The sequence below is a fragment of the Habropoda laboriosa genome, unplaced genomic scaffold (genome assembly GCF_001263275.1).
Source record: "Habropoda laboriosa isolate 0110345459 unplaced genomic scaffold, ASM126327v1 scaffold776, whole genome shotgun sequence".
NCBI classification, from domain to species: Eukaryota; Metazoa; Arthropoda; class Insecta; order Hymenoptera; family Apidae; genus Habropoda; species Habropoda laboriosa.
Window position 1 is genome coordinate 149,529 of NW_017100876.1, and position 10,153 is coordinate 159,681.

General features: G+C 46.8%; 1 protein-coding gene across 1 annotated transcript in view; it reads right to left on the reverse strand.

Annotated features, from left to right (window-relative positions):
* Positions 1-10,153, reverse strand: part of LOC108577464 (cytoplasmic dynein 2 heavy chain 1) — a 41,528-nt gene that overhangs the window by 12,986 nt on the left and 18,389 nt on the right. The window contains 7 exon segments of the mRNA XM_017940618.1: positions 3-349; positions 1,456-1,704; positions 2,389-2,517; positions 8,115-8,344; positions 9,169-9,447; positions 9,741-9,889; positions 9,957-10,153. The exon segment at positions 9,957-10,153 is cut by the window's right edge and continues 29 nt beyond it. Coding sequence (XP_017796107.1) covers positions 3-349; positions 1,456-1,704; positions 2,389-2,517; positions 8,115-8,344; positions 9,169-9,447; positions 9,741-9,889; positions 9,957-10,153 — 1,580 coding nt within the window.

The following is a 10,153-nucleotide window of genomic DNA, read 5'->3' on the forward strand; positions in this document are numbered from 1 at the left end:
TCCAGGCTGTGCAACTTCTGCTCCACCTCCTCGCTCCACGTCACGTGCAAGTGCTTCCACGTGTGTAACAAGGCGAAAAATCGAGCCGGTGCCTGTTGTTGTCGCGGGGCTTCCAAATGAGCCTTCACCATCGTTTTCACGCCGCGCGGGACCTCCTCGAGATCCTCGACTTCGAAGCCGTTCTGTTGGCAAGCTACTTCGGTCAGTGAAGATTCCCAGGACCACCATTCACCATTGAGGCCTGGACCGACGAGCGCGCAATTCTTGAGCAACCCTGATCGCGACAGCGAGGAGGAGCGAGGCTCTTCGCTGTCCAGGATTACGGCGACTCGGAGATAATTCCTCAAACCTGGTGAATTGATCATTTGTGGAATAAAATTTATGCGTGGGATAAGAAAAGGGAAATACTAGCAGTGACGTTACAAATTAAAAATTATTGCGAACTAAGGTATCGTTACTGTTTTTTTCTCTCGTTCACTGTTCACATTTTTACTTTCATTTTTCAGTTTTTTGACATTCTCATCAGGCATCCATCATTCACACACATAAGCGTAGTTTCTTTAAATTAAAAGAAATGTATAAGACACTTTTCAGTGGTGATTTTGTTAGTCGATGAAGTTTATGACACTACAATTGTCACTTTTGGAATGTTCAGAGTTCGTGATCGTTAAAAAATGCAATTATAAACTCTTGAGATTTCTGTTGAAAGGAGAGCACAGTATTATTCAACATCACCCTCGCGTTAATATTGCTGTAACAGAAGGAACGTTAATGTAGCGTTTCAAGGCACGAACAGCAGGTGCTTAAAACGGAAACATTAATATCATACTGTAATAACGAACCGCATAATGAGCAGCTCGTTTCTTTAACAATCTCGACGTGCAAATTGCTTCGTTGAGCTACGCGAGATGATTAATTCTATGTTGACCCATTCTCCTACAAATATTTCACTTTATTCCTTCTTGCTTAATTCAAAACATTTTTTCTAATACCTAATTCTGTCTCCAAGAAAATTCTTAGTTTGTACGATTTTTCTTGGAGGTATCAGAGGTATTAAATATGTTAAGCAAATATGGCTCAAAATTTCAGAGAAATGTATGGAAATACAAACATCAAGAAATTAGTAGAATATTTTTTAAATTATTTACGTGGAAGATATGCAAAGTAATTCAGAAAATATAACGAAAAATTTTCTTAATGACTGTAAAATGAGGATTAGCGAATACATTAGACGTTTCACGGAGGATGTTCAAACGGGATCCTGAAACAAAGGAGAACGTGAAATAGGAAGAACGGAGGGAAATGGGTTAATCTCGTCTAATTTATATCTGTCATTCCAAGAATTCCAATCTCGAGCAGAGAAGTTGAGTATGAATAATACTGCATCCGAATGGGAACAAGATCCTTTCTCCAGTTTCATCGACTTCCGCTTAAACATTGAAATTGCATACGTACGGTGATAGAGATACTGTTCCAACGTTCCCGAAAAATCTTCCCTCCTTGCCACGTCAGCCAATGGCGCTATTAATCCGTCAAGTTCCTCCACTGTAAATAGTCCTGGGAGTTCACCTCTCGACACTATTGCACTCGCCAAAACAGCCAACCCAGCCTCTCTCATGTGATGCTCCTCCAGCAGAAGCAGAGTTGGTTCGCCATCGATTCCGGCCGCCTGAACTGCTCCTCTCACCGACATTCGTCCACGACCTGAAGACGAAAAGCTTCCTTCACAACGACAGAAATATTTAATATAATTATTGGGAGGAATTTTTCAGAAAAAGTTAGTCGTTTCTTTCGTTTCTTTTTGATCTCACCGACATTCGATCTGGAGACAAAAATTTTATATACAGTGATGGAAATATGTAGTATAGGGTATTGGAAGAAATTTTTCAGAAAAAGTTAGCAATTTCTTTCGATTTCACTGACATTCGTCCACGATCTGAAGACAAAAATTTCTTCTCGAGTGGTAGAAATACCTAATATAATTATTGGGAGGAACTTTTCAGAAAAAGTTAGTCATTTCTTTCTTTTTCCTTTTAATCTTACCGAAGTTCGATCTGAAGTCAAAAATTTCTTCTACAGTGATAGAAATATTTAATATAGTTATTGGAAGAAATTTTTCTGGAAAAGTTTGTCGTTTCTTTTTTTCTCTTTTTAATCTCACGTTCGATCTGAAGACAAAAATTTTGTATACAGTGATAGAAATACGTAATATAGTTAATAGGAGGAATTTTTCAGAGAAAGTTCGAACGCTTCGTATATTCCTCAATTTAGAAATTCTCGAAGTTGGAGAGAATTTGATTTCTCTCGTTACTAAATTAATACTTCTCCTTCCTTCGCTAATATCAAGTAATAATTTTTAATTATTATTAAGAATTACTTATCCCATACCTGGTCCAGAGTCCACTAAACGAAGAGACGAGAACATGGCAGTAAGTCTGACAGTCGACTTCCTTCCCGCTCCAGGTCGTCCAATCAAAATCACCCCTCTTAGATTCGTCCCAAAAGCCCAACTCAATCCTTGACAAAAATAAAACAAGGAAAATTGTAATACTCTCGCTAATAAATTACCCGATAAAATACCTGAATTCACAAAAAAAAAAAAAAGAAAAGTGTGACTGTTGCGACCTGATTAGGACGCAAGGAAGTCTCGGTTCGGCGGATTATAGCAATAAACAACTTTGTCACATTTGGCCGCCAGACCGAGGTGCCGACGTTCGGCAGACCGCAATATACTCCCCGTGGACGCACCAGCGCGACACTCGGACAATAGGTCCCAAAAACACTCGGGACCATAAAACATTCTTTACGGTCACAAAAGGTCACTGCTTTCGTCGACCAATAGCAGAACACACCACGTTTTCCACCTCCATAACAACCACCAATCAGAACCGACCTAATGTCTATACAACACCTACACACCTGAAAACCGGCAATTTCTGTAAGACGAGTGCACGAGACATAGTCACGAAGCGAACAATCCAAATTCAACTAAACATCTATAGTATCGGGGCCTCCATACCCAAAATGGAAACCGGCAAGGGAGAATAGAGAGGGAGTGGTTGGCGTAGCGAGCAAAGCCTCGGCTAGCTAAGCCGAAGGTCCCGCGTTCGATTCCCGGTTGAGTCCCACAATATTTTTCCGTCGGTTCCTACAAATGGGGGCTCGTCCGGGATGGAGGCATCTACGGCTACACGAAGCTCCAGGCGCTGTGAGATGGAAACATCTCGAGGGGTTGCACGTATCCCAAAAATGCGTTGTTTCGGCTGTGTGCCACTGTGTGGGGGAGTGTGCCCGAAAGTTGTTGAAGAGGCATCTACGGCTGCACGAAGCCCCAGGCGCTGTGAGATGGAAACATCTCGAGGGGTTGCACGTCTCCCAAAAATGCGTTGTTTCGGCTGTGTGCCACTGTGTGGGAGAGTGTGCCCGAAAGTGTTGAGTTGTGTTGCACTGAGGACATTCGGGGGCGAATGTCAGTTCAGGATGGCCGAGTGTAGTATCGGGGCCTCCATACCCAAATAGGAAACCGACAAGGGACAATAGAGAGGGAGTGGTTGGGGTAGCGCGCAAAGCTTCGGCTGGCTAAGCCGAAGGTCCCGGGGTCGATTCCCGGGTGGGTCCCTCAATATTTTTCCGTCGGTTCCTACAAATGGGGGCTCGGCCGGGATGGAGGCATCTACGGCTGCACGAAGCCCCAGGCGCTGTGAGATGGAAACATCTCGAGGGGTTGCACGTCTCCCAAAAATGCATTGTTTCGGCTGTGTGCCACTGTGTGGGAGAGTGTGCCCGAAAGTGTTGAGTTGTGTTGCACTGAGGACATTCGGGGGCGAATGTCAGTTCAGGATGGCCGAGTGTAGTATCGGGGCCTCCATACCCAAATAGGAAACCGACAAGGGACAATAGAGAGGGAGTGGTTGGGGTAGCGCGCAAAGCTTCGGCTGGCTAAGCCGAAGGTCCCGGGGTCGATTCCCGGGTGGGTCCCTCAATATTTTTCCGTCGGTTCCTACAAATGGGGGCTCGGCCGGGATGGAGGCATCTACGGCTGCACGAAGCCCCAGGCGCTGTGAGATGGAAACATCTCGAGGGGTTGCACGTCTCCCAAAAATGCATTGTTTCGGCTGTGTGCCACTGTGTGGGAGAGTGTGCCCGAAAGTGTTGAGTTGTGTTGCACTGAGGACATTCGGGGGCGAATGTCAGTTCAGGATGGCCGAGTGTAGTATCGGGGCCTCCATACCCAAATAGGAAACCGACAAGGGACAATAGAGAGGGAGTGGTTGGGGTAGCGCGCAAAGCTTCGGCTGGCTAAGCCGAAGGTCCCGGGGTCGATTCCCGGGTGGGTCCCTCAATATTTTTCCGTCGGTTCCTACAAATGGGGGCTCGGCCGGGATGGAGGCATCTACGGCTGCACGAAGCCCCAGGCGCTGTGAGATGGAAACATCTCGAGGGGTTGCACGTCTCCCAAAAATGCATTGTTTCGGCTGTGTGCCACTGTGTGGGAGAGTGTGCCCGAAAGTGTTGAGTTGTGTTGCACTGAGGACATTCGGGGGCGAATGTCAGTTCAGGATGGCCGAGTGTAGTATCGGGGCCTCCATACCCAAATAGGAAACCGACAAGGGACAATAGAGAGGGAGTGGTTGGGGTAGCGCGCAAAGCTTCGGCTGGCTAAGCCGAAGGTCCCGGGGTCGATTCCCGGGTGGGTCCCTCAATATTTTTCCGTCGGTTCCTACAAATGGGGGCTCGGCCGGGATGGAGGCATCTACGGCTGCACGAAGCCCCAGGCGCTGTGAGATGGAAACATCTCGAGGGGTTGCACGTCTCCCAAAAATGCATTGTTTCGGCTGTGTGCCACTGTGTGGGAGAGTGTGCCCGAAAGTGTTGAGTTGTGTTGCACTGAGGACATTCGGGGGCGAATGTCAGTTCAGGATGGCCGAGTGTAGTATCGGGGCCTCCATACCCAAATAGGAAACCGACAAGGGACAATAGAGAGGGAGTGGTTGGGGTAGCGCGCAAAGCTTCGGCTGGCTAAGCCGAAGGTCCCGGGGTCGATTCCCGGGTGGGTCCCTCAATATTTTTCCGTCGGTTCCTACAAATGGGGGCTCGGCCGGGATGGAGGCATCTACGGCTGCACGAAGCCCCAGGCGCTGTGAGATGGAAACATCTCGAGGGGTTGCACGTCTCCCAAAAATGCATTGTTTCGGCTGTGTGCCACTGTGTGGGAGAGTGTGCCCGAAAGTGTTGAGTTGTGTTGCACTGAGGACATTCGGGGGCGAATGTCAGTTCAGGATGGCCGAGTGTAGTATCGGGGCCTCCATACCCAAATAGGAAACCGACAAGGGACAATAGAGAGGGAGTGGTTGGGGTAGCGCGCAAAGCTTCGGCTGGCTAAGCCGAAGGTCCCGGGGTCGATTCCCGGGTGGGTCCCTCAATATTTTTCCGTCGGTTCCTACAAATGGGGGCTCGGCCGGGATGGAGGCATCTACGGCTGCACGAAGCCCCAGGCGCTGTGAGATGGAAACATCTCGAGGGGTTGCACGTCTCCCAAAAATGCATTGTTTCGGCTGTGTGCCACTGTGTGGGAGAGTGTGCCCGAAAGTGTTGAGTTGTGTTGCACTGAGGACATTCGGGGGCGAATGTCAGTTCAGGATGGCCGAGTGTAGTATCGGGGCCTCCATACCCAAATAGGAAACCGACAAGGGACAATAGAGAGGGAGTGGTTGGGGTAGCGCGCAAAGCTTCGGCTGGCTAAGCCGAAGGTCCCGGGGTCGATTCCCGGGTGGGTCCCTCAATATTTTTCCGTCGGTTCCTACAAATGGGGGCTCGGCCGGGATGGAGGCATCTACGGCTGCACGAAGCCCCAGGCGCTGTGAGATGGAAACATCTCGAGGGGTTGCACGTCTCCCAAAAATGCATTGTTTCGGCTGTGTGCCACTGTGTGGGAGAGTGTGCCCGAAAGTGTTGAGTTGTGTTGCACTGAGGACATTCGGGGGCGAATGTCAGTTCAGGATGGCCGAGTGTAGTATCGGGGCCTCCATACCCAAATAGGAAACCGACAAGGGACAATAGAGAGGGAGTGGTTGGGGTAGCGCGCAAAGCTTCGGCTGGCTAAGCCGAAGGTCCCGGGGTCGATTCCCGGGTGGGTCCCTCAATATTTTTCCGTCGGTTCCTACAAATGGGGGCTCGGCCGGGATGGAGGCATCTACGGCTGCACGAAGCCCCAGGCGCTGTGAGATGGAAACATCTCGAGGGGTTGCACGTCTCCCAAAAATGCATTGTTTCGGCTGTGTGCCACTGTGTGGGAGAGTGTGCCCGAAAGTGTTGAGTTGTGTTGCACTGAGGACATTCGGGGGCGAATGTCAGTTCAGGATGGCCGAGTGTAGTATCGGGGCCTCCATACCCAAATAGGAAACCGACAAGGGACAATAGAGAGGGAGTGGTTGGGGTAGCGCGCAAAGCTTCGGCTGGCTAAGCCGAAGGTCCCGGGGTCGATTCCCGGGTGGGTCCCTCAATATTTTTCCGTCGGTTCCTACAAATGGGGGCTCGGCCGGGATGGAGGCATCTACGGCTGCACGAAGCCCCAGGCGCTGTGAGATGGAAACATCTCGAGGGGTTGCACGTCTCCCAAAAATGCATTGTTTCGGCTGTGTGCCACTGTGTGGGAGAGTGTGCCCGAAAGTGTTGAGTTGTGTTGCACTGAGGACATTCGGGGGCGAATGTCAGTTCAGGATGGCCGAGTGTAGTATCGGGGCCTCCATACCCAAATAGGAAACCGACAAGGGACAATAGAGAGGGAGTGGTTGGGGTAGCGCGCAAAGCTTCGGCTGGCTAAGCCGAAGGTCCCGGGGTCGATTCCCGGGTGGGTCCCTCAATATTTTTCCGTCGGTTCCTACAAATGGGGGCTCGGCCGGGATGGAGGCATCTACGGCTGCACGAAGCCCCAGGCGCTGTGAGATGGAAACATCTCGAGGGGTTGCACGTCTCCCAAAAATGCATTGTTTCGGCTGTGTGCCACTGTGTGGGAGAGTGTGCCCGAAAGTGTTGAGTTGTGTTGCACTGAGGACATTCGGGGGCGAATGTCAGTTCAGGATGGCCGAGTGTAGTATCGGGGCCTCCATACCCAAATAGGAAACCGACAAGGGACAATAGAGAGGGAGTGGTTGGGGTAGCGCGCAAAGCTTCGGCTGGCTAAGCCGAAGGTCCCGGGGTCGATTCCCGGGTGGGTCCCTCAATATTTTTCCGTCGGTTCCTACAAATGGGGGCTCGGCCGGGATGGAGGCATCTACGGCTGCACGAAGCCCCAGGCGCTGTGAGATGGAAACATCTCGAGGGGTTGCACGTCTCCCAAAAATGCATTGTTTCGGCTGTGTGCCACTGTGTGGGAGAGTGTGCCCGAAAGTGTTGAGTTGTGTTGCACTGAGGACATTCGGGGGCGAATGTCAGTTCAGGATGGCCGAGTGTAGTATCGGGGCCTCCATACCCAAATAGGAAACCGACAAGGGACAATAGAGAGGGAGTGGTTGGGGTAGCGCGCAAAGCTTCGGCTGGCTAAGCCGAAGGTCCCGGGTTCGATTCCCGGTTGGGTCCCTCAATATTTTTCCGTCGTCGGTTCCTACACATCTAAAACTCATCTAATCAAAACAAGAATTCATCAAAACATCTAACCAAAGGACAAACATCTAATCAAAATAAAAAACATCTAACCCAACAACGAAGTGTTAATACACCTCGAACCAGCGAGAGAACAATCATCAACCCGCGCCAGAACTCCTGATCATAAGGTTCGATCAAGGTCCACGACGCAACAGTGACTAAATCCTCGATGAAACACAGAAATGGTACCTGAATTGCGCCGTTATAATCGCGGGACGAAGGAGGATTTAAAAAAGAAACTACGGCAATAATTAGAGATCTTGAGATTACAGGTAGCAATACCTCGAATTAATGCGATAACTGTGAACCAATAATTACACGGATCATTAACGAAAGATGTGGCTAGCAGAGATAACTCTCGCGGGCGTAATCTCGTTAAAGTTACAAAGTGGGCAGATACAGAGGGAGATGATCGGCAGTTTAAGCTCGTTTGGAAATAACATAAAATTAAGTTAATTTAATACGCTTACCAGCCACCGTGTGCAACAGGTGAGACGAAATCGATGCTTGCACCGGATCGCCTTCCCTCGCGCATCTCGCTGCTGCGTTAATTATCTCCTTCCGCCACTGTTCCTCGTCCAATGGCAACAATCCATTGTTTCCGCGTTTCCATATGTACACGTCGGAAACGAGCGTCGCCGACTTGCCGGCCTTCGAAAGGATTATCGATTCCCAGCGAGACTGATCCTTCGTCGTTAGCCTGGGAACGGTGAAGTGAGGATGTTAATTGTGACGTGAGTCGTGGAATCTTCCTTTTGGAAATATTCGATATTCAAACTTTCTTCCTTTTGGAAATATTCGATATTCAAACTTTCTTCCTTTTGGAAATATTCGATATTCAAACTTTCTTCCTTTGAAATGTTTCTTTCGTTTGAAACTTAATTACCGATAAAGTTAATCCTTAAAAACTTTTTTTCTTTGAAATATTGGACCTTTTTTTCTTTGAAACATTCAAACTTTCTTCCTTTGAAATATTCAAATTTTCTTCCTTTGAAATATTCAACTTTTTTTCTTTGAAACTTAATTACCGATAAAGTTAATCCTTAAAAACTTTTTTTCTTTGAAATATTCGAACTTTTTTTCTTTGAAATACGCAAACTTTCTTCCTTTGAAATATTTCTTTCGTTTGAAACTTAATTACCGATAAAGTTAATCCTTAAAAACTTTTTCCTCTGAAATATTCAAACCTTTTCCTTTGAAATACTCAAATGTTTTCCTTTAAAACTTAATCCTTGAAAACTTTTTTCCCTCGAAACATAAACCGAATTACACCAGAATTTCCTTTTCGAGTTTCAAACCTCGATACATTCCATTTTTTCACATTTTCTATTCGCAATTAGAACTCCTCCGCAATTTCTGCCGCAATTAAGAAAGTTTCGCGATAGATGAATTTTTAATCGAAACAGACAAGGGAAGAGGTTCGAGAATCTCCTGCGAAGTTTCTAATTTTGATGTACGATCTCAAGATCGAATAAGGGATTCGAGAATATTTCATGAGAATTCAAAGTTAACGGAACCTCTAACCTAGGGTAGAAGAGTCTTCGTCCAGCGTCTAATAGATGATGAGTGATGTTCCATTCGTTCTCCGGTGAAGGATAATACCTCAAACTGTCTGCCCACAGGATCAAATCTTTGGGAGTCCATTCTACGGACGAGCCGCGAGTAGATTCGATCGATCGAAAGGCTTCCAACATGACGGCTACCATCTCTGAGATCCAAGATTCGATCGTGTTGTTGTCTCCTTTTAAGGAGTTTCTTAAGTGCAATTCTAAGATGGCTACGATGTCCTCTGAACCTGGATATCTACAAAAAAAGAAAAAAAAAAAACAATTCTTGGATATTAAATTAGGTCACTCCTCAAGTTCGTGCCAAAAACGAAGAATATTTTAATGGAAAAAAATTTAATTTGATCTTACAAACAAAAAGATAAAATTAGAAAAAGTAGAATTAGAAGGTAATTACATTTTTTTTTAATCAAATTTAAGGGTTCGTTGGAAATATTGATCTACATAAATCACAAAATTCGACACGAACTTATGGAATGACCTAATAGAACAAAGGCGAATTATGTTAATAAGAAAATAAGGAATATGTACGGTAGATAATGAGTGGACAAAAGAGCTTCCAATCTCGGATGCAATCTGGTCGTTGAATCAGCTGTGCATATGATGGTCAAGGGAACTTTGGCGAATTCCAGATCTTCTTCGTGAAATCCGCCTTCTTGAATCAGTTCTCGCACTAGTTCCTACGTAAAATCAATTGTTCAATTATTATCTAAAATTTTGTTTAATATTACCGTTCGATAATGGTACCTGTAAATCTTTAGAAGCAAGATGCAGATCTTCCAGAATTAACACAACTCTAGATCCATTTCTAGGTTTGTACGTTCTTCCGTGGGAGGATGAATTCAACTGAACGCATCCTCTTTTCAATTTCGTAACTAGATCCTGCGGTCCGTAGAGAGAAGAGCCTTTAATTAAAGTCGATTGTTCGTTGCTTCGAATCACTG